Here is a 25,041-nt window from a genome sequence, read left to right as displayed (position 1 = left end):
CACTATGTTGCAGGTGAAACATATTGCACATTCTACAATGTTGTTGATGGCAAAGGTAGTTGTGTGTGAAAGTTCAGCATGGAGATGGCTCTTGGGAAGAAACTGTTTTTCATTCTGTTTGTCCTTACTTTGATGCACCTGTAGCGCCAGCCAGAGGGCAACAGGTCAAAGAGCTGTGAACCAGGGTGTGTGCTGTCCTTGATGATATTCCGAGCTCTGCGGAGGCACCAGGTGGAGGAGTGTCAAAGTGGGTAAAAAAGCTGTGCAACGCCTCCACCAGCGACACGCGTTGGTCTCCTGGTGTTACATCACAGCCTTCGTAGTTGGTGATGCTCTGTAGGCCCTGCCACACCTCCCGTGGTCTGTTGTTGGTGAGGTGGGACTCTAACCTCCTCTTGTGGTCCGCTTTGGCTCGCTAAAATAGCTTCAAGTCAGCACGAGCTGAACTGTACAGAGTTCTATCGCCTGACCTGAAGGCAGTGTCACTGTAATGCCTGGGGAACTTGGGGTCTAAAGTCTCCCACTACTATATGAACACCATTAGGTTGGACTCGCTGTTGTTTGTTAATGACCTTCGCCGGAAGAGAGGGCGCCGTGCTAGCATTAGCATCGGGGGGAAATGTAAAAAGCAGTGACGACAGAGCTGAGCACTTGACCATTTTTTGTCTGTCCGGCCGCAACCCTCCATCCTTGACCTGGGTACCCTTCCGGCCGCGACCCCCCGGCCATATTCATAAACATGGTCGGCCCCCGCCCCGTTCCGCCCCCCGACGAAAAAAAAAAAAAAAAAAGATTGACGTCGCTGCGGGAGAGACGCTAATGGCAGAGGCTTTTTAAGGATCATTAGCTGGCTAATTTACTATTCAAACCCGGTGTGGAAACGCTTCAAACACGCTTCAAAATGTGCCACATAGTACTGTAGCGTCTCCCAATGATACGCCACCAATCGTAGTCCAATGAACGCATTTTTATTAATTCAACCGGCTACTGTGGGCTGTAGTCAACGCCAACACAAGTACAACAACCATTCAATCCACCCAGTCACACACTCTCTCTGCTTCGTCCTCCGCTCCTCCTCTCTCGCCCGCACCCCCTCCCATCCAGCAAGTCGCGCGACGCATTCAACAGGCTCGGAAACAACATAACTGCAAAACACGAATTCAACCACGACAAAGATAACTCAGCGCGTTACAGTACTTTACTACTTACCAAACTGCACGTGCTTACTTCCATTGCGAGCCCCCGTTTTTTTTTTTTTTTCGTATTGTATAATTATTTGGGTTCAACAGACCGCCAGAAATGGCAGTCAACAAGTTACTTATTTATTTTCCACCTCCTCTCCTTCCCGGCCTTCAAAATAAAAGCATACCAGCAAACTCCTGTACACAGCAAGTTTGCTATGTCGTATTTCCGGAATTAGTGAACGCCAGAAGAAGTGCATGAACTCCACCTTGATGTGCCAACGTCAGTTGAGTTGAGTCAGCAATATACTCGTGGAGACAAGTTGTTTTGCATTTAATGCATTTAACTTTATCGCGAAAACGATCTGGAAGGGGGAACGTGGGTGAGTAGCTTATGCTTATGCTTACTTTGTAGCAACCAGCTGCGTGGTGCATCCGTCTCCGTGTGGGAAACTGTCATCGCAACATGTAAGACAGCAACGTGCGCTCAAGCGTGTTTTTATGTCCTCATTGTCACGTCATGTAACCCGCGCCTCCCACCTGCAACTGAGGCATACCATTACAAGAGGGGGCGGGGGTCCTGGCCGTGGGGGCAATACCACAATCCCTATAACACCAGTTGTCGCTCGTGCCATCACACGCACGAGGGCCAAAAGTGGGCTGGACAAAAATACATACAATGCTTAGTCATGCCATTTTTTAAAATGTGTCTCCCAAACACCACTATGAAGACCAAAGAACTCTCCAAACAAGTCTGAGACAAAGTTGTTGAGAAGTACAAGTCTGGGTTGGGTTCTAAAAAAATGTCCAAATCTTTGATGATCCCCAGGAGCACCATCAAAGCCATCATCATCAAATGGAAAGAACATGGCACCACAACAAACCTGCCAAGAGAGGGCCGCCCACCAAAACTCCTAGACTGGGCATAGCATTAATCAGAGAGGCAGTCCAGAGACCAAATGTAACCCTGGAGGAGCTGCAGAGTTCCACGGCACAGGCTGGAGTATCTGTCCCTAGGACCACAATCAGCCTACACTCCACAGAGCCGGACTTTATGGAAGGGTGGCCATGAAAGCCTTTACTTTCAGCTAAATTTAAGAAGGCACATTTTGACTTTGCACAAAGGCACGTGGGAGACTCACAATGATAGAGGAAGGTGCTCTGGTCAGATGAGACTAAAATTGAACTTTTTGGCCATCAACGAAAATGCTATGTCTGGCGCACACCCAACACATCAAGAACACCATCCCCACAGTGAAACATGGTGGTGGCAGCATCATGCTGTGGGGATGTTTTTCAGCAGCAGGGACTGGGAAAGTGGTCCGAGTCGAGGGAAAGATGGATGGTGCTAAATACAGGTATATTCTTGAGCAAAACCTGTATCAGTCTGTCAGTGATTTGAGACTAGGATGGAGGTTCACCTTGCAGCAGGACAATGACCCCAAGCATACTGCTAAAGCAACACTTGAGATTTATGTAATCATATGGTACCTGATTTATCTGTATGTACAGTAGCTGCTGCTACGCATGATATAAGCTAAATATTAGCTATATATGTGCATTTGTGTGTTGCCTTGTTGCCTCAATATTGCAATTAGACATATTTAGCCAATTCTGACTTTGAGTCATGAGCCGCATCGAGGCTGCGCCAGCCGAATGAACCGGCCGGGCTGGCCTGGATTACCGACCTCGCGAAGGGCGACCGCTGCCACTGCGGTTTCCCAGCGGCCGCTGCAGCTGTGGAGATCTGTGGGAAGGGCCCGCCCCGCCCCGCCCAGAGTCGCCATCGCCGCTGCCCACGCTTGCTGGCTGGCCCGAGGAGCTGAGCGCGACTGGGGGCGAGCTAACGTGCTATTTTTGCTACGCAACATGTGGTTTCTCATCGCTCCGGGAGAGTGGTTGTAAGCGAGTTTATGCTTACGAAGCCTACAGACAACCTTGTTGTCATCTGCTGCATCAAAATACTGCCAAACGGTGACGTTGTTTTTCGTGGGAGCTTCGACATCTCTTTTTCTTCCCCAAACTTAGTGTCCCCGCCCCCTACTATGTGTGCGTGTGGGCGGGGGAGAGCACCAATTCTCTCTCTTGGTGCTTGGCTTGTTTACAGAGGCAGAGAGACGTGAGGAACAAGATGCGTGATATATATATATATATATATATATGCACATATATGCATATATATACATATATATATGCACATATATGCATATATATACATATATATATGCACATATATGCATATATATACATATATATATGCACATATATGCATATATATACATATATATATGCACATATATGCATATATATACATATATATATGCACATATATGCATATATATATATATATGCATATGTATATATGTATATGTATATATATATATATATATATATATATATATATATATATATATATATATATGTACAGAGTAATTCGAGGACTTCCTGTATATGGAACATTGTGTAAAAAAAACCAGAATACAATAATACAATAATTTGTAGTCATGTTCAACCTATATTTAATTGAATACACTTACAAAGACAAGCTATTTAATGTGCAAACTGATAAACTTTGTTTTTAGAAACTAATCATGAACTCAAAATTTATGGCTGAAACACGTTCCAGAAAAGCGTTGTCACGTGGCAAAAAAGACTGAGAAAGTTGAGCATTGCTCATCAAACACCTGTTTGGAACATCTAACAGGTGAACAGGCTAATTGGGAGCTGGTGGGTGCCATGATTGGTTATAAAACAGCTTCCCTGAATTGCTCAGTCATTCAAAACAAAGATAGGGTGAGGTGCACCGCTTTGTGAGCAACTGTGTGAGAAAATAATCGAACAGTAAAGGACAATGTTCCTCAAGCCTTTTTTCAACAACACCCAGAAACGCAGGGGTTGTATAGAGAGAGATTACAAATTAAGGAAAAATATTGATAACCCCTCTTGCTTTTATATTTTCTTCTGTCCTGTTCTGTTGGATTGCTTATCAGTCCTTTTATTCCTGCTTGTCAGGACACAATCTCCTTCTTTTTCAAATTAACATGTTAATTACAGGCCCTACTTTTCCCTAGAAAATCAATAACTCTCTCAACGTTCTCCTGTCTGTTTTTTTCCTGCTTTTCGTTTCCTCACTTTAATGTTCTGGTAACATGCACGCACGCGCACACACACATTTTCTGCCAGTGATTTATATGTATCTTGACAACATCAGAAAAAAAAAAAAAAACAGCAAATTGATGCTTTTTTTTTCACCATTAAGACTGAATGAAAGTGATATACAAGGTCCATGTAGGTATACAGGATAACAACAGGCAATCGCATGCCTTTTAGCATTAGTGGTTGTATTTTTATCCAGCATTTGAAAGCAAAACCTGAATGTTCAAACACATTGTTATGGGATTACTGTATATTCAAGAACATTCAATTTGCGATCAATTCAATGACCCAGTTGAATGAAAATATTCACAGGCATTCAAGGGGGGATATTACTTTTCATTAGGCCCCAAAAATTAGACGTTTACAGAAAATTTGTTTAACCGTAACTTTTCATTATTAGAAAGAGCAAGAAATTGTTCGCATTTTGTCTGGTTGTCAGTACAAATGTGACATTTATGCAGGTGTAACTGAGGTATATTGCCCGAGGCTTCCATTCTCTCTTCAGGGAGTTCAGCCATTAGCTGTTCTTTGGTAGGTCGCCTTAGTTTCCTGCATTGCACACAGTTGTGAATGAGCTTGGCCACTAGTCTGCTCCCACCAATAGCCCAGAACCCATTTGCCCTGAGTTCCATCTGGGTTTGGCTTTGTCCTTTGATGACAGATCTTGGCGTGACAGTGGACTAGAATCAGCTTGGTGACATAGCTGTTTTGGAAGGATGATGGGGTGTTTTAGTTCTGGATTGAGTGTTGACTTTAGCCTTCCACCAACACAGAGTAGTTCAAGACAAAAAAGGGAGCTTGAACTTGGTAGGCACTCTCTTCTCTGGATCATTTTCAGTTCCTCGGAGAAGGCTTTCTGTTGGACGAGCTTCTGGAGAATTTCAGCAGCTCTTTCTCGTTCTGCCACGGTCACTAGCTCTGTGTGCAGTTCTTTGAATCCTAGTCTCTTGATTATTGGGACTACTATCAAGAGTTTCGTCCATGAAGAGATCTGACTTAGATGGTCGAGGAGATCTTCGCTGTCGTTGGACTTGGTAACACATGCTAGAACTACCTTAACTTCAGGGTCGTCAACAAGCAGCTCTGTCGTAAGGTTACGTTCACGATACACTTCTTGTTCTTTGAGAATTGTGGGTCCTTGGAGCCAATTCGATGATTTGTGTTACCTGGAGGCCTCTGGAGGCGTGATCCGCTGGGTTGTCTGCTGTATCGACGTAGTGCCACTGGGTGGGATCTGTATTTTCTCTGATCAACTGGACACGGTTTGCTACTAAGACGTGAAATCTACGTGCCTCGTTGTTAATGTATCCTAATACAATTTACGAATCTGTCCAGAAGAATTCTCCATCGACCTTCATTTCAAGCTCGCGGTTTAACTAGACACTTAGTTTGGTTGCTACTACAGCTGCTGAGAGCTCTAACCTTGGGATACTTATAACCTTTGTCGGAGCTACTCTTGCTTTGGCCATCACTAGACACGTGTGGACTTCGTCTTTGTCATTTTTTAACCTAAGATATGAACAGGCACCGTAGCCTTTGCAAATGCAACATTGGCAAAGTAATGCAGTTCTGTTCTAATGATGGTGCTAAATTTGGTGGGTGATAGCATCGCTGGATTACTACTTCCTGTCGCTTCTCGAGACTGAGTTTCCGCTCATCCCACCATGGTCTCAAGTCATTTGAGAATGGGTCATCCCATCCAGTTCCTCGGCAGCATAACTCTTGCAGGATGCATTTTCTACTGAGGGTGAATGGTGCAACAAATCCCAGTGAGTCATATAGAGAGGCGACGACTGACAGGATACCTCTACGGGTCAAGAGCTGGTCCTTCAAACTGATGTTCAAGCTGACCATGTCATCGTCTATCAACCACTGGAGACCCAGCGCTCGTTCTATTTGGGTTTCTTCTAGTTTCAGGTCGAGAGGTTCAGCAGATGTTGATCTTTCTGATGGTTCTACACAGTCGAGGACTTCCTTCTTGTTGGAATTGAACTTGTGCAACTGAAGTCCTCCTCTGGCACACAACTTCTGTGTGTCGAGGGATTAGTTTCTTTGCCTCTTTGACTGACGTGACACTGGTCCACCCGTTGTCAACATAGAAGTTTTTCTGAACTAGAGCTGATGTTGATGGGAAGTCACTTTCGTGCTGCTGTGCCAGGTATTTGAGTCTGTAGTTAGCGCAACCAGGGGACGAGGAGGCTCCAAAAATGTGGACAGTCTTCCGATACTCCTAAGGTTCCTTCTCCAAGCCTCCACCCTCCCACATTGAGAACCTTAGATAATTTCTGGATTCAGGGGGGACAAGGAATTGGTAGAACATTCATTCAATGTCACAGATGATGGCTCTTCCTTCTTTCTAAATCAACAGAGGACTCCGATGAGGGGATTGATTAAATCAGGTCCAACCATTAGAGTATCGTTCAGAGAGAAACCCCAGAATTTGGCTGAACAGTCAAAGACAACTCTAAGCTTGCCTGGTTTTTTTTTTGGGGGGGGGGGGTAGATCCCGTGATGGGGAAGGTACCGAACAGTCTCTCTCTCCGATGGTGTAGATGTTAACTCTGCATCACCTCGACTGATCATTTCTTTCATGAAGGTTTTATAGTGGTTATAGTAGTGGATGTTGGATTGTACCTTCCTCTTCGGACACTGCAGCGGATGGTGGCAAGCCTCTTGTTGTTTGGAGGAGATGGTGGAGCACCATTCTTGAAAGATAGAGGCATCTCCAAGTGTCTATCTTTCTGTATAATATTTTTGCTGAGGAACTGTATGAAGTTAACATCTTCTTGAGACACATACTTCTCCTTGCATGTTCTCCCACTGGAAGTCTAGCTCAAGGGCTTTCAGTATGTCCATGACTGGTGGGGTTGGGATTTATTTTACTGCAACTCTGTGGACAAAGCTCTGACTTCCTTGCCTGTCCATATGCTGATTGGCTGGACCTATAATGCTCCAACCAAGCTCGGTCTGCTGAGCAAACGGTTTGTCTCCTCCGCCAGTGGGGCCAGTGCCGCCGGACAATGGCGCCAGTGCTGCTGGATAGTTTGATCCAATCAGCAGTCCTACCTCACAATTTTGGAGTGTCTGTATCTGATTTGTCAGATGCTATAAGTGAGACCACCCTTGGGCTGTCGTCTTTGTGGGGATATATGTCTTATCCATTGGAATAAAGCTACAGGTGAAGGCCTTGTTTATTTGGACAGGTTTTACGGAAAGTGGTGCTCGTACTTGCAGCCCACTGACACATTTGCTTGGTAGAACAGTGTCAATAGCAATAATGGTACTAAGTTTTAGTGTTGTTGGTTGGGGTGACTCTACATTCAGGTTCTCGAGTAGCTCTTCTAGAATAAAAGTTGCGTCAGTCTGCCAGTCAAGTATAGCGTAGGTTAGAACTTCTTTCTGAGGCTTTAGTGATGAGGACACCCGGACCGGGACTCTCATGGAGGTGGCAGGAAATTACTGTATTAATGAATGAGAGTGCACCTCGTGGAATTTCTGACATGGAGCTTTGTCTGCAGGAGATGAATTGTTCTTCATCTCACCCACCGTTCCTTGCTTCCTCTCTTCATGCAGGCATGTGGGATGTTGCCCATGACAGATACTGCAGATGTGTTGCCTTTGACAATTTTTGCTGAATGTCCCGTTCTCAAGCATCAAGCAAAGGTTGTTCACATGGATGAAGGCCCGTTTGTTTTCTAAGCTCTTTGATGCAAAGGTTGGGCATTTTGCCAATGCCATGAGTGAGGACCTTAAAGGCTCCCTGGTACACACTCTCTGACATCCTGTAGAAGAACTCTTCCACTGCACTCAGAGCCTCTCCAGAGATATAGGTTTTCAGGTAAAACATTTTCTCGGCCGTAGGTATGGGTTTCTGGTCAATAAGTGCCATGAAAGTTGTCTTCCAGTCAACATACTTGACAGGATCGCCATTAAATTTTGTTGGTTTGGGCACAGGTAGATGGTTTATACTGAGATAGCTCGCTATTGCCTGCGCTAGGCTGATGGTCCTCACGGGTGTAGCCGCTCGAGAGGGTGCTTGTAGAGGTCGGAAGGACAATTTTTTAATTTTTTTTACTTTACACTTAATATCATGCATTCTAGTGAATTTTCAGAGTAAAAATTGTCACCACGTTACTCAGTGACACCACATTTTTTGCACTTATTTTGTATTCAAATAAAAAAATAATAATATGAATAAAATAAGGCTGTCATTGGATCGCAAGAGAAAAAACTGGATGGGGACAGCAAAAAAACAAACATTTTGAGCCTTAAAGGGATGGTTGGGCCAAGATGGCCATGTTTTCACTAACACGTTCATTTTATATATTTTTTGATCAGGAAAACGAAAAGAGTTGTCATTTTCTATTTTATCAATAAATTTGGGAGAAATTATGAAATAAACGACTCCATGAATAACGCCTCTTGTTAATGAGGAAAATGGCCGCGCCCCCTTTCATTCTATCCTTGTTTGGTCGGAGTCACTGGAGGGACCGATGACAAACTCTCCATTGGAAATCATTGTACTTTCATTGCTTATAACGTCCAAAAACGGTGATCAATTGGCATCAAAATTTACGTGGACATCCCTACTAATGCCCACAACAACATATCAAAAGGATTAACCTCTCTGTGGCTGATTTATACGAGATTGAGGAAATGTGGAAGTGAGCACAGCTACATAGATTTATGCTGGGACGAGCGCACACTGCTTAAAAAAAAAAAAAAACACTGCTTCTTTGCTGATCACGGCTAGGACGAGCTAGGCATTTAACACCAGTCAGGATATTTACAGAGACTGACGTGGGAATGAGGAGATGTGCACATTTATTTGGATGAGGAATGGCCCTAGTTTTTCGACCTACAATATGCCATCCAATTTGGAACGTAACAGCCGAAATGGTGCGTTCCAATGCGGCCACACTCGACTGTGGCGTCGGATGTGCACGTTCAAGACACCCCCGGTGTTCAATGAGGTCTTACCTCACTCTGACGCCGCTTCACACTTGTGGCTGCAAGCGGTGTCGGACAACACACGTGACTGCTTGGGAGGCAACCCCACGACATGAAGATGCACGGTGGGCAGACAGTAAGGAGTTAATGTTGTTGTGCTAATGCCTTTTGTTTTAACAGCCTGAAGCTAGTTGTTGCTATTAGCTGTACCGTTATCCTACTGTTAGTCGGTTAGCCTGTCATTGGATCGTAAGAGAAAAAAACGGATGGGAACAGTGAAAAACAAACGTTTGTCTTCTAGCTTCATGTCGTACAAAACTGTGACAGTTAAACAATGTGATTGGGTTGGTTCAGTGGTTCTGCTGTGCTGCAGGTGATTGGCTGTCTCAACTTCACTTCACACACGACGTGCTTGTTTGGTTGGAGTTAGTCCTGTTGCTACATCTCCTCTTGCCTGGTTTGCGGTGCGTAGCCGCCTGAGCTTACAAGGAGGGCGGATGATAATTTTGCGAAGGGTTTAAATCTGTGCAGCAAAAAAAAAAAAAAAAGCAGCAGGTGGGGTGATGAGAGGGTGTCTTGTTCAGTTGAATGGCTGAATATTATTTGACAGCAAACGGTTGTACCCCAAAGCTGCGAATTAAAACTACCGGCAAAGCGACTGCATAGGTGTGGAGCACTCTGCGAGACCGACGTATTGGCCAACTCGTCTCATTTTTGCTATGCGTATAAACCAGGCTTGAGTGACAGCGAATTACCATTACCAGCGGTATCTACGGATGCAACCCGTTCTTTTTTTGTGTTTTTTTAAATAAATATTTGTATTAAATTGTATTTAATTAAATTCTTAAAATCTTCTTTTAAACTCTTCCATCTGTTTACTTGGGCGCAGCGGCCACGTATTAACACAGTGTGGGAAACCCTTTTCATAAAAGGACCCGTAAATAATGTCTCTCAAACTCAGCATTAAGGTGACGTCCAGTCTTCTTCCAGTGTTACAGTATAATTTGTGTGACAATATGACCAAGAGTTCATTTGTGGGGCTAAACACCGGATTGCTTATTTTTCAACCAAGGGGTCAACTACAAAATTTGCATAATCAATCCCCCTGCTGTCAGCACTTTCTGTCCGCCTGCGCGGAGCGCATTTTGGGCTCTGGATGACGTCAATGTCGGATATATATGCGACCTGGCCGTTAAGACCGCGGTCGCGTTGCAAAAAATCAGATACATAGTATCCAATTTAGGACCACATATGAAAGTGACCCAGGTCGAATTTGATATCCGATCCGACCCAAACTGGGTCACATTTGCCTGCAATGTGAACCTAGCCTTAGAGATGTTTCTCTGCTGCTCAGCACAATTGAAATTTAAATGTTCACAAACATTGGCACTTATATAATAAGTTTGTATGTAAAAATGACATCAGTACTAAAATGCCCCCTCCCAAAAGACTCTGTAGTGATTTAAGGGCTTTTTTTGTGATTAGATTTATGACAAATTGCCCCGCCCCCTTTTGGAGCTTGGCTTGTTATTTTGTTCTGTCTCGGGGGTCTACATCACGGGAGGGAGGCAAGCGTGGTAATATTGCTCGCTTTGTCAATTCTGCTGTCTAAAACGGCGACCAATGCTCATGCATGTAATGTACTACTCTTGTCCACTTCAACCTGTGAAAGTATAAAAGTATTCTGCACAATAGTTTGGATATATTGACATAAAACGTGATCTCATCATGATCACCTCCACAAAATAAAAAATACCGTGGCGATCGCTTCTCCACTTACAACGGCTGAAGCGGACAAGAGCATGAATACGCACACGAACCCCGACTGGTTATATTTTGGACATTTAGCGACGGTAAACTCGTCAACTCTCAGGAGGCAGACGGCGACTGGCAGCGAGCAAGCAATCAGGCCAGCATGGATCTTTATTCCCCCATATAAAATCAGCAACGGAGAGGTTCATCCTTTTGATATGTTGAAGTGGTCATTAGTAGGGAATAGGCTTGTCAAAAATATCAAGACTTCGGCACTTACTCAATACTAAACATTTTAACGGATACAATACTAGCTTGCTGTGGCATCGATACCATACTACTGATACCAAACCACTGACTTCGATACCAACAGCGCTTTATGTGCCAACGTCTGTTCCGAATGGTTTGCTGCTCCCACACACACTGCCGAAGCATTCCCCGTGCGCCCTCCCTGGTCTGCTGAGTGCAAACTGCACGTCAACGCCCTAGTTAGCCGCGCAGAAGAGCTACGAACGAAGTACGAACGATTAAAAAAAAAAAAAAAAGTGTGGGCGCGCGGCGCGCATCCCCGGGCTCCTGCCGCCAAAGCTGCGTCGCAATAGCACGGAAGCTCGCCCCCACTCGAGCTGCCTTGGTCCTCTAGGTCAGCCCCTCTGCTCGCTTCGTGCCAGCCAGCAAGCGCGGCGGCGACTCTGGGCGTGCGCCCGGCCCTTCCCACGGATCCCACTGCGGTGGCATGCATATATCCAGCTCATATTTAGCTGATAGCATACGCAGCAGCAGGTTATACATAGATACTGTACGTGCAGATACATCATATGGTTACATAGACTGCTTAGATTAGATTGCTTTCCCTTAAAATGCAGCATTGTGTTTCTCATATATATATATATATATATATATATATATATATATATGTATATATATATATATATATATATATATATATATTTTTTTTTTTTTTTTTTCAAAAGCAAGACATGGCTAGCCAATCAGTTGGTGTTCAGTAGCATGCTTTCAGTAACAGCTACATTATTGTATTGTCTAGCTATATAAAGCTTTTGTGAAAAATAATACTAAATAATAGTGCCAAAAATGGATTAAAATAAATTCTGATTAAAAACAGCCCTTTGAGTAATCCATGGTAAAGTTCCCAAATCGTAAAAAGTTCATGAAATTGAAGAATGGAGAAGTTCATGTGATTTGTCCAAAAATAACTCCTTTTATTTATTTATTTGTTAAGAATCAGAATCGAGAATCGTTAGGAACCAGAATCGAATCAAAACACCGGAATCGGAACCGGAATCGTCCAAATTTAAACGATGCCCAACCCTACCTGCTACTAGGGTTGTAACATTACGTTAAATCACATTTTGGTTCGGTGCGGTCTATTAGAAAAATAAATAAAAGTGAACTATTCGGGTGATATTACACCAGAATAAAAAATACACTAACTATAAAGATCTCTTCATTTTGTAAATTATTAAGACACTGAAATCTTTAAACACTCAGCAGCAACAGCCTATGACTATGACACATCTAAGTATTCAAGTTAAAGACAAGTTGTCATTACAGTACATTTGTACACTTTTTGTGATGAAAGAAATATATACAATAACAGTTACAATTATTGCTAACTACCGTATTTTCCGGACTATAAGTCACTCCGGAGTACAACTCGCACCAGCCATAAAATGCATAATAAAGAGGAAAAAAACACATATAAGTCGCACTGGAGTATAAGTTGCATTTTGGGAGGAAATTGTGCGCTTAGTACACATCATTTCCACCGAGCTACAATGGTAACATTTAGCTAAAATTCACACATGTAGCATACAAGAAAGTTACTTTAAGATAGCTTTAAACTCACCAAAACGGTTGTAGATCGGTTAATTATGTCTTTTATTTATCCCCAACCATGTAGAATGTTTCCAAGTCTCCAAAAGTATTTATGTATTCGGTCGTAATGTCTTTGTCTCCTCTGTGCTCGGCTTCTTACGTGTGTGGCTGCATAATGCAATAACCCTGCCAGAGGCAGGCAACTGCCTGTTTGTGGTTCATTATTGTTCAACCATCGTCTGTAAGTAACTTAGACAATTGTGTGTAATGAGCATGCAACATTTATTTAGGAGCTGAATTGTGGATGATTGTACTGTGTTGTTGACTGAATTTACTAATAAGATAAGATAAGAAGATAAGAATGCCTTTATTGATCCCACAGTGGGGAAATTTTCGTTGTTACAGTAGCAAAGATATAGGTCACACAGGGGCGGCGGCATAATGTGGCCATTAATGTATAACATTGACGGCAAACATTTAGAATCAAACCTATGTAGATATACGCAGTAACATGTGTATATACACATGTGTATACACACCAACCTACATCTACATAAAAAATATGAGGAACACTCATTTCGGCCTGTACATAGTACAGAGGAAAAAATACTCTAAGTGACAGTGCTGCAGTGCTGTAGTGAAATGTAAGGAACAGCATTGGATAAAAATAAAACTAGACTAACAGTAGTGGGGAATGTTGAGTATTGCACGGTATTACAGTAGTGGGGAATATTGGGTATTGCACGATACGAGCTCAGGTGCAGGACTGCACAATTGCACTAATGACCGCCAGTTTGTAGAGACTACACAATGTTCTTGTTAAAGAGTCTGACAGCAGCAGGCAAGAAGAAACGGCGGAATCTCTCCTTTGCACAGCGAGGGTGTAACAGTCTGTCACTGAAGGTGCTATGGAGTGCTGTTAGGGTGCCCTGGAGGGGGTGGTCCGGGTTGCCCAGCATTGATGACAGCTTGGCCAACATCCTCCTGTCCCCCACTGAGTCCACAGAGTCCAGGGAGCAGCCCAGGACAGAGCCGGCCCTCTTGACCAGTTTGTCCAGCCGCTTCTTGTCCCGGGCCGAGACGCCGCCTGCCCAGGTGACCACTCCCTGGAAGATGACCGATGCAACCACCGAGTCATAAAAGTTCCTGAGGAGTGTCCCCTGAACCCCAAAAGACCTCAGTCTCCTGAGTAGGAAGAGTCTGCTCTGACTCTTCCTATAGAGGGCGTCTGTGTTGTCGCACCAGTCCAGTTTATTGTTCAGATGAACACCCAGGTACTTGTAAGTTGAGACTCTCTCAACATCTGTTCCCCGGATATTCACTGGTGCAGGTGAAGAGTGCTGGCGCCTACCGAAATCCACCACCATTTCTTTGGATTTCCCCGCATTGATCAGGAGGCGGTTCTGCTGGCACCAATCCACAAAACCCTGAGTAAGTTCTCTGTACTCCCGATCATCTCCGCCTGTGATGAGGCCGACAATCGCAGAGTCGTCAGAGAACTTCTGCAGGTGACAGGTAGGGGTGTTGCAGTTGAAGTCCGAGGTGTAGAGGGTGAAAAGGAAGGGAGCCAAGACAGTTCCCTGTGGGGCCCCCGTGCTGCAGAGGAGCACGTCAGACACACAGTCCTGTGTTCTCACATACTGTGGCCGGTTTGTGAGGTAGTCCTGGATCCATGTGGTGAGGTGGTGCGCCACCCCCGCCCGCTCCAGCTTGTCTCCCAGTAGGGTGGGCTGGATGGTGTTGAAAGCACTGGAGAAATCAAAGAACATGATCCTCACAGTGCTCCCCGCCTTCTCCAGGTGGGAGAGTGAAGTGTGGAGGAGGTAGATGATGGCATCATCCACACTGATGCCAGGCTGGTATGCGAACTGGAGTGGGTCCATTGAGGAGCTCACCAGGGGGCGCAGGTGGACAAGGACCAGTCTCTCCAGGGTCTTCATCAGGTGAGACGTCAGCGCCACCGGTCTGAAGCTGTTGAGCTCCTTCGGGTGGGGGGTCTTTGGCACCGGGACCAGGCAGGATGTTTTCCATAGCTGGGGGACCCTGCCCAGCTTCAGGCTCAGGTTGAACATGTGCTGGACAATTCCACACAGCTGGTCTGCGCAGGATTTGAGGAGCTGGGGGCTGATGCCATCTGGACCCGCTGCCTTCCTCGCCTTCATCTTCTTCAGCTGGTTCCTCACCTGAGATGTTGTGAAGGCCAAGGCTGGACAGGAAGGAGTGGTGGCTATCTGGTGTAGCTGGGAGCTGGAGTCTGTGGAGAAAAGAGGGGAAGGGGTGACACGCCCAGCAGGAGGAGTAGGTGGAGACTGCAGCAGGAGAGACTGAGTGGAGGCAGGCATCTGATCGAACCTATTGAAAAAGAGATTCAGCTCATTTGCCCACTGCAGGTCCCCCTCAGTCCGGGTCTTGGGTTGTCTGTGGCCTGAGATGGTCTTCAGGCCCCTCCAGACTCCCCTGGCGTTATTCTGCAGCAGCTGCTCCTCCATCCTCTTCCTGTAGGACCTTTTCCCCTCTCTGATCCTCCTCCTCAGCTGGCGCTGCACAGTCCTCCGCTCCTCTATGTTGCCTGACGCAAAAGCCCTCCTCTTCTCCTTCAGGAGAGCTTTTATGTCTGGTGTGATCCAGGGTTTGTTGTTGGAGAAACACCTTACTGTCCTGGTGGGTATGGTGTTCTCCATGCAGAAATTTATATAGTCTGTAACAGTGTCCGTTAGACTACTAATGTCTTCCCCATGAGCATCGCCGAATACTTCCCACACAGTTGTGCTGAAGCAGTCCTTTAAGGCCTCCTCGGCCTCTCCAGACCATCTCTGAACCGTGCGGGTCACAGCTGGCTGCCTGCGGACCAGAGGTTTGTACACAGACTGGAGAGCCACCAGGTTGTGATCAGCTTTGCCCAGCGGGGGGAGGGGCAGTGATGTGTATGCCTCCTTGGTGTTGGCATAGAAAAGGTCCAGTGTTTTATTGTCTCTGGTGTGGCAGATGACATACTGTGTGAATGAAGGCAGAGAGGAGGAAGGGGAGGCATGATTGAAGTCACCAGAGATGAGTACCAGGGCATTTGGGTGCTGTGTTTGTAGCCTGCTCACTGCTGCAGTCAAGACATCACAGGCTGTGTCGCAGCTGGCAGCTGGTGGGACGTAGACGGTCACCGCGATCACGTGACTAAACTCTCGCGGGATGTAGAATGGCCTCATGCCAACAGCTAGCAGCTCAATATCCCTGCTGCAAAGCTGCTCCTTAATCGTGATGTGCCCAGGATTACACCATCTATCGTTCACAAACACAGCCAGCCCTCCTCCTTTCCTCTTTCCACTCTCCAGCGTCCTGTCCGCGCGTATGATTTGGAAGCCGTCCAATTCTACGACCGCGTTCGGCGTTAGCGTTGTTAGCCACGACTCCGTGAATAGCATCAGGCTAGCCTCATGGAAGTCCCTCTCGTGCCGGGTAAGCGCCGCTAGCTCGTCCATCTTGTTGGGGAGCGATCTAACATTCCCCATGATAACAGACGGGAGGACGGGATGGTATCGTCTCCTCCTTTCCCGGCGTTTAACCCCCGCACGAGATCCCCGTCTCTTCCTCCTCAGCTCACGGGGGATATCGGGTCTCGCCCCGGGAGCCGGCGCATGGTTAGCACGGAGTGCTAACAGCTGATTCCGGCTGTAAACAATGGGGGCTCGGCTCCGAGCCAAGTCGCCGGACACGATCGCGCAAAAAATAGCAATCAGCAGCAGCAAGAATACCGCAGTTTGGGTGTCCATTGCTACGCAAGTTACGACTATCAATTATACGAAAAAGGTATGAGGTAGAGTAATATTAAAGAACAAAAACACACGAAAAGGCTCACCGATGAGCCGGAGCTACTGTAGCGGGCTGCCACTCGCGCGGCGCCGGAAGTCGATCAAAGCTAATGCTAATCGCAATCGCTAATCGTTAGCATGTCTGCCTGTTTGTGGTTCATTCTTGTTCAACAATCGTCTGAAACTAACTTAGAAAATTGTGTGTAATGACATTTATACACGAGCTGAATTGTGGAAGATTGTAGGTTGTTGACTGAACATACTAATCGCTCTCGCTAATGCTAATCGTGATCGCTAATCGTTAGCATCAGCTCATCTTGTTCATGTCTATGAAAATACATGTGTATGTAATGCATAGATTCATAGTATTTTCTGTTTCTTGTGCATTTTCACAATATAAACAGGCAACTTCGCTGCACACCCAGAGTCTGTAGAGTTTGTGAATGTTTAGCTGTTTGGATAAGCTGGCTTCCTTGACTAGCAAGGCTTTAACAGTCAAATTGTCTTTTTATTATACTATTTTAATTACTTATTTAACAAAATATTCGACTTTAAACGTTTAATTTATTCATGCATTTTAATAGCTTTTAGGATGTGTCTTATGTTCCTTTATGTGGGTTACAATAACATGTGAAATGATATAGAAGTAGAATTGTCATGGCTTGTGAGTGCTGACTTGTATGTTGATGTTTTGTCTCCCATTTTTTTGTACAATTTTTTTGTACTACCTCTTAAAAAATATATATTGTATTAAGGTTTTGGCGATAAAAAACGTTTTTAGTAAAAAAGCCTGTGCTTTAATTTGTTCCATGTGGTATCGTAATGGTATCGAGTATCGATACTGAACTGGGTATTGGTATCGAAGTTGAAATTCTAGTATCAAGACAAGCCTAGTTGGGATGTCCACATAAATTTCGGTGCCAATCGATCACCGTTTTTGGACATTATTAGCAATGGAATTACAATGATTTCCAATGGAGGGTTTTTAATCGGTTCCTCCAGTGATTCTGACCGAACAAGGATAGAACGGTAGGGGGCGTGGCCATTCTCCTCATTAACAAGAGGCGTTATTCATGGAGTCACTTATTTCCTAATTTCTCCCAAATTTATTGATAAAATAGAAAACTCTTTTCATTTTCCTGATCAAAAAAGATATCAAATTAACTTGATAGTGAAAACATGGCCATCCCCGGCCCAACCAACCCTTTAAGCATACTGCTGAGTTCTTTCAGATGTGAGCTGCAGAAATATTAATGAACTGGAATGTAAAACTGATAATCATTTGAACTTCACCTTTTTTTGCTGCCAGATTTGGGCCCCTCTTCATCCATTCCAGCATCATCTCAGCATGCCACTAAAAGCATTGTTACTGGAACATCTTCCACTCTACCCCAAGATCCATCCTTCTACTACAAGAGACTGAAAAGACTCAAAGAAGATGAGAAGGACCCAACTTGTGCCGCAGCAACATTCCATATCCTCCAAAAAGACCTTTCTGTGACTGCATTAGCCAGGTGAAAAAAATAAAAGCATTAACTAAATTATTATTATTTTTTTTAATAATAATGATAAAAATAGTACTAGTACCAGAGATGGGCACTTTACTCTTTTTTTGCCGTTCTGTCCTCACTCCTTTGTCCGTGACCTTGGTTCACTTCCGTCCTCATCCCTCCGTCCTAATTCATAAAAATAATCGTCCTCTGACCCCGTCCATCCTCATCCTTTTAACTCATTCAATCCCAAAGACAAATTTATGTCATTTCACAGTCCAGCCAATTAATCCCAGGAATGTATTAATATTTTTTTCAAACATTTGTGTAAAAGAGGGTCTGGTACTGAATGAGTTAAAGTGCTTCCGTCCTTACATTCCGTAGGTCCAACACACATACACAAATAAACACTCATTACCATTATTTTAACATCATTAGCTGGCTAATTTTCATGCACATCCACTCACCGGCTGGATAAACGAGGGTTTATTGAATTGTTTACAGCTGTTTAACCAAGATAGCATTTAGCTGCCAACATAAAACCGTCGTGATGTGATGAAGATGATGACGATGAGGATGCGGACCGGGGCAAGTCAGGGGACATCACGAGAATTTTCAAGACTGAGTAATAATGCAATACTATTGCATCTAACCTTTGCGATTTAACGCAAGACGTTTTAAAATTGTATAAAATAATTCTTGCAAAATAACACAAGGTTATTTTAAGAGGAAACAAAGACTTCCACTTCCGGGTCGTTTAAATGTAAGTTGGCGCTGGTCGAGATTTTTACGGTCTAAAGATGTTGCGAAGGACATACTTCGCATGCAAAGGGTTGAGGTATAAAATTGCGATCCCGGATTACACACACAAGTCAGTGAAATGGCGTCCTGAGGCATTATTTTATTACATGTGTTGAACCACTAGAGGGCAGACTAAGCCTGTGCAAAGTGACTGTAAGGAAGCACATGAAAAGAACCCAACACAACACGTTCAGTCAGTGCCAGTTAGGGACGAATAGTGGGACGGACAGAAACCCACCTACGTCCTTCCTTAGTCCGTCCTTTTTAAAAGACTTCTCACCCTGCGTCCATCCATCCACAAAATGGGCGTCCATCCGTCCCGTTCCGTCCCTTGGACGGAATGCCCATCTCTGACTAGTACGAGTGTATTAGGTTTGAATTGGAGCTGTTTGCTTCAAAGATACTAGTGTAATTGGTACTAAACCCCCAAAGTGGTCTACGTTCAACACCTTTTAGCAGACATCTCACTTTTATGTATTTTTCTTGCATGCACATAACTACCTTGATTTGGTTCTTTGTGTATTATGAATTATGTAAAAAGACACATCTTGCATTAGTATGGTTAAAAATGTCATCTGAATTTATTGGGGTTTTTTTTTGTCTTGGCGTAGCTCTTCTAAACCCAGCTCATCTCAGTCCAACAAAGACCAAACAACTTTGAATGCTCCGGTTGTTCCATTTGGTTTGGATTTGTATTACTGGGGCCAGGAGCAGCCTAACTCCGGCAAGATCACCAAGTAGTGTACCTGGAATATGTAAAACTGGCCCGATACGGCAAAACTGTAGCATACAAATCTTCTTGTGTGATTCATTCTCAGATTAGCCTCTCAGCATCAGTTCTGGGTTCCATCTGATGTGGTAGAGGAGGTGGAAAACAAGGATCTTAAGGCTGAGAGCAGATGCAGATACATATCTTTCCCTGGGCAATTCACTCCTGTCAGCCACTATTGTAATGCGCCATTAGGCAATGGGAAGATGTGTAAGAGACAGGACCGATTGAAGGTAACAGAATGCAATGAAAAATGTTTTTCAACACATATGCATTTTATTTATGCATATAAATCATTTTTATTAATTCCATTCCTGCCACTTCTAAGTACCACACATCCATTATATTGTTCTTTGGATAGCAGAGGTACAATGTCAGCATGGAGGTGAGCAGGGAAGATCTCATAGTTGGACTGGATGATATGGCTTTACTGTAAAATCAGATTTCCGATAATAATAAATAATAATATACCGTAATTTCCGGACTACAAGCCGCTACTTTTTTCTCACGCTTTGAATCATGCGGCTTTAAATGTGACACTGTTAATTCACTGATTTTTACTAAAGAGCTTCATGCCAAACAATTTACCAAGAGTCTCGTCACATTTGACCAATGCAATTGCCGAACATATCACAGTGGACCAATGAAACTGTCTGAGGTCGCAATCATACTAGGGTTATTATAGTTTTGGATTTTTCAATTTAGTTTACTTTTTATTTTGTTTTGACTATTTCTTTCTAATTCAGTTTTGTTTTAAGAATATATTTGTTAGTTTTTATTAGTTTTAGTTTTTGGGAAAACAGTTTTAGTTTAGTTTTTATTAGTTTTAGTTAAGTATTGCTCAAAAAAAGAATTTATAAAAAAAATTATCAACTTACTAACAATGCAGGCAGTCCTCGTATTACGACGTACGCGACCTACGGCATTTCGACTTTACAACACCCGTGTCTACTCCTCTATTTTGTCCCTAGCACCATAGTGACAACGTTTACATGCAGTCAATAGTCGGGTTAAAGTTTAAATTCCAATTTCTGAAACATTCTGAATATCCCGTTTACATGATTGATATATATATATATATATATATATATATATATATATATGTGTATATATGTATATATATATGTGTATATATGTATATACACATATATATATATATATATATATATATATATATACATATATGTATTTATAATATATGTGTATATATATATATATATATATATATATATATATATATATATGCGTGTGTGTGTGTATTACGTTGTTGTTTTGTTTTTGTTGTATAACCATCAGACCTTTATGTCAACGCGTTACGTCACTTCAGACGTCAAGGTGCTGTAGGGCTGTACTACTGTCGTAAAATCAGCAGCGCCGTTGTCTTACATTTTAAATGATCACAAAAATCTTACAAAGACGAAAATGAAGGATGTTTTAGTGACGATTATCATTCGTTTTAGTTAGTTTTGTTTTAGTTCGTTTTTCAAACACATTTGTATTTTTTGTTGAGGAAAATGTTTTCCTTTTTTAATTTTAGTTTTCGTTATTTCGTTCGTTTTTGTTTACGATAATGACCTTGACTCATAGTCAATCTTCTCATCAGTCATAGTTTACATTGAAGCCTTTTAGTCCGATTAGAATACCCAAACTCAATGAAAATGTTGTGATCTTTTCCGATCTGCCCTTTACATGTCAGTACATTAATCAGAACAGCCGCGTAACACGCGGAGATAGATCATATGCTTTAGATAAAACAAGGTACCCGAAGTTTAAAATAAGTTCTCCCAAAATCCATCTGTGTGTAAATATCCAATGTTATAATGTGGAGACACACGGTTGACAGCTCTAATTCTCTTCTCACTCAAGTGTCAAGCATATGTGTTCTGAAGATGAGACAACTGATTCAATGAAAGTTTATTCCTGGTATTTATTACAGAAAGACTATGATTAAAACAGAAGTCCAATAACGACTCAAGTTCAGTTTCTCCAGTCTACATTGTTTTTGCATGATCCTCCCGCCGCCCATTTGACATTCTCTAACTCAGCCGTATGTGTAACTTCACATGATTTGTCCCCAACCTATAGATATTTCTTTCTGTGCTGTACCATTTGCTGCCGCGTGAGGGATAAAAAATAATAACAAATTGATTTTTACTTCCCTCATGATTATTCGTAAATCTAAAATGTTGAATTTTATTCATTTCAAGATGAGTTAAGTAGCCGGAGTCAGAGCTCATTCTGTTAAGTTTTTCATCTGCTGTCTGTCACATACACTGTGTCCTTTAGTGCCCTTTCCATGGACGTATTGTCCCGCGAGATCAGGAAGGTCGGCCCTGTAGCCAGGAGGACCGTCAGAGAGAAGAGCAGCATAGGAGAAAGACAGAGAAGAGACATGGTAAGTAGAATCGAATGTTACGCATAGAAAAAAAAAATAAATGTTTAGGAAATGACAGCATTATTATTTACATCACTAGTAATTATTGCTCAGACACTACGATGGAGGTCTTCGGTGTAATTTAGTTTCGTGAAGCAAAAATATAAGACAGTGGCATAGTTGGTGGAAGTGATGGTATTTTTTATTAATGTTTTCTTTTAATTAATCTTCTCTTTATCTATTCTGCCTCCCATGGTGCAAACAGTGAAACGATGTATCGTGCCGTAAAACAGTGCCCTTTCTCCGGCAAGGCAGCTTTATTTATATAGCAAATGTCATGCACAAGGCATGGGCTAATGAACTTCTGTCATATTGTACACCAGAGAAAATTGTGTATTTAAACCAATGAAAGTTAAATGTCTTTCAATTGACTTGGACAGCTTTTTTGAATATTGTGACCAATCTTGAAATGATTTCAGATTAAATTGAGTTCCTGTTTGATTTTGTTTTCTATTTCTAGATTTAATTGGTGTTTGGTGGAGAGTGTTTTTCTTTTTTAACATTTTTCTTTATTTTATTTGTTGTTGTTTTTTGTTTTGTTTTATCTTTTTTTTTGTTTTGCAGAAGTTGGAAATTATAAATAAAATGTAAGAAGACGTTAATGACATTCAGAAGCAAAGCAGAGAAAACAAAATAGCTATAAAAATTACTAAAAGAATGTACATTGACAATATTTGATCCATTTATGAAAGTAACGACAGTGCAGTGTTTGCTATCCATGCATCCAATTTGTGAACCCCTTATCCTCACTAGGGTTGAAAGCATGCAATTAAGTTGTCATTAGTTGTCATCTGCACATTATTGGACATCATAATCTGGGGATGCTTTGTGCCGAGGTTAGCCTCAAATACAGTTGCACCGAAGCGTGGGGAATCTGAGCTTGTAGACAGTTTTTCCTTTATTAATAAAATGCAAGACTCCCAAACTTAGCGATTTGCCGCCAATTATTGTTCCAGGTCACCCGTTTTGTGTCTTATGGATCTGGCGTCGGAGGTAGAGAAGCTCAGCAGCGGAGTTTGATTGGTTGGCATTTAGCTTTGCCTAGCCATAGCCCATCTCGGCATCCCCGCTTTTATTTATGTTGCCTCCGCCATCTACGGCTCCTGCCATACCCGATAACAATTCATGCAGGTCCCGCTGGCCGCGCTCTTGTCCAGGATGTTGAAAGTGCAGTAAAAAGTCGCTAGAACTTGTACATTTGTACTGTAATCAAATGGCAATTAAGTCCAGGGTTTTTCCTCCCTTAAAAATTGCGAGGCGACCGCCTTCATGTGTATGTGGTGAAGGGCGGCACCACAGAATGAAGCGTGGCTGGGCGTTGCGTAATGTTGCCTACCAAGTTCACTTTCAAAATGGGAAGGAAAAAAAAAAAATCTGAGCATAATTGTGTGAAGGCAAAGGCCTTCACATGTTATTCCTACACTTTAAACATATTATTGTGTGAAGGCAAAGGCCTTCACACGTGTTATTCGGATACTTTATTATTGTGTGAAGGCGAAGGCCTTCACACATGTTATTCCTACAGTTTATTATTCCACTTTTTAACATTTTTTGGCGTGCATCTCCTCCCACATTTTTCCCCCGATTCACTTTATTCGAGTTTCAAAACATTCAGAAAATGCATGCCCTCCGGGGTAGTATTTTTTTCCGTTCCACAAATTTACCGTTTCCCCAATATTTCCCATTTTTCACCCCCCAAAAAAACATTCATTTCCAATGGCACTTTCAACATTTCCCATTTCCACCATTCCAATTTCAAATTCACAAGATTCATCTCATTAAACTCACACTGGTAAAGCGTTTCAACACACCCACAATTCCTACTTCCCAAAAATTCAACTTATTCACCCTTAAAAAAGCCACAAAAAATTCACAATTCATTCCCAATTGCAGATTCAACAATTCACTTTTACATCATTCCAATTTGAAATTCACAACATTCAGCTCATTCAACTCACATTAAGCTTTTCAACACACTCAAAATTCCGACTTCCCACACATTCACTCTTAAAAAACCCACACAAATTCCAATATTCACCATTCATTTCCTTCGGCACGTTCAACGTTTTCACATTTACACCATTCCAATTTCAAATTCACAACATACAGCTCATTCAACTCACATTAAGCTTGGGTGGGGCGGCCATCTTGGGGAAGGACCCAAAATCAACAGGAAGTGACCCGTATTCAACAGGAAGTGACCCGGAAGTGTCCCGGAAGTGACCTGGAAGTGGCACTAATGTTACCGGAAGTGACCCGGAAGTGGCCCAGTAGTCACAGGAAGTGACCCGAAAGTGACTCAGAGGGGACCCGAAACCCAAAACCTCCATTTGTTTTCAATGGGACTTTATTTTAATAGGTTTTACACGGTTCCCATTCTAAATTCTAATTATTCACTTTATTCAACGAACATATCATTCTGGGTCATTCAATTTCCTTCCTCTTTCCTTCCTTGCGTCCTAGTGTCATTCTTTCCTTGTTTCTTAGCCTCCTTTCTTGCTTCCTAGTTTTCTTACTTTCTTCCTTGTTTCCTTGTTTGCTGTTTTCCTTGCTATCTTGGTTCCTTGCTTCCTTCCTTCCTTTGATTCCCTCCTACCTTGTTTGCCTTCTTTTTTTCCTTGACTTCCTTCTCTCTGTTTCATTACTTCCTCTTTTCTTGCTTCCCTTCTGATTTTTTTACATCAGTTTCAACTTCATTCCACTTAATTCAATATCATTCCAACGCATTCTGCAGTTTTTTGTCAGCTTCTTCGCCTTCACACGCAATTTCTCTAGAAATTGCATTCTCTAGTTAAAATATGAAGTTCAACAAGGGCGTTTTAACACAGTTTTGTTGAATGTAATGGCAACCCCATTAAAAAAAAAC

At 42.9% G+C, this 25,041-nt stretch overlaps 1 protein-coding gene and 1 pseudogene across 4 annotated transcripts in view; one reads left to right on the top strand and one right to left on the bottom strand.

Moving 5' to 3' along the window:
• uvssa (UV-stimulated scaffold protein A) overlaps window positions 1-25,041 on the top strand; it is a 160,479-nt gene that overhangs the window by 102,319 nt on the left and 33,119 nt on the right. For 3 of the 4 annotated variants that reach the window (XM_086024186.1, XM_086024185.1, XM_086024184.1), the window contains 4 exons: window positions 17,991-18,195; window positions 19,584-19,709; window positions 19,791-19,974; window positions 22,028-22,136. In XM_086024186.1, the coding sequence (XP_085880312.1) occupies window positions 17,991-18,195; window positions 19,584-19,709; window positions 19,791-19,974; window positions 22,028-22,136 (624 nt within the window). The remainder of the gene's footprint in view (window positions 1-17,990; window positions 18,196-19,583; window positions 19,710-19,790; window positions 19,975-22,027; window positions 22,137-25,041) is intronic. The other variant, XM_086024187.1, reaches the window with a different exon arrangement.
• LOC147152413 (uncharacterized) lies at window positions 4,848-7,262 on the bottom strand (annotated as a pseudogene).

Source organism: Filicampus tigris, chromosome 2, assembly GCF_054856515.1.
Source record: "Filicampus tigris isolate MCC_2025a chromosome 2, RoL_Ftig_1.0, whole genome shotgun sequence".
Lineage (NCBI taxonomy): Eukaryota > Metazoa > Chordata > Actinopteri > Syngnathiformes > Syngnathidae > Filicampus > Filicampus tigris.
The sequence above is the reverse complement of the archived record's forward strand: the minus strand, read 5'-3'. Positions and strand labels throughout refer to the sequence as shown.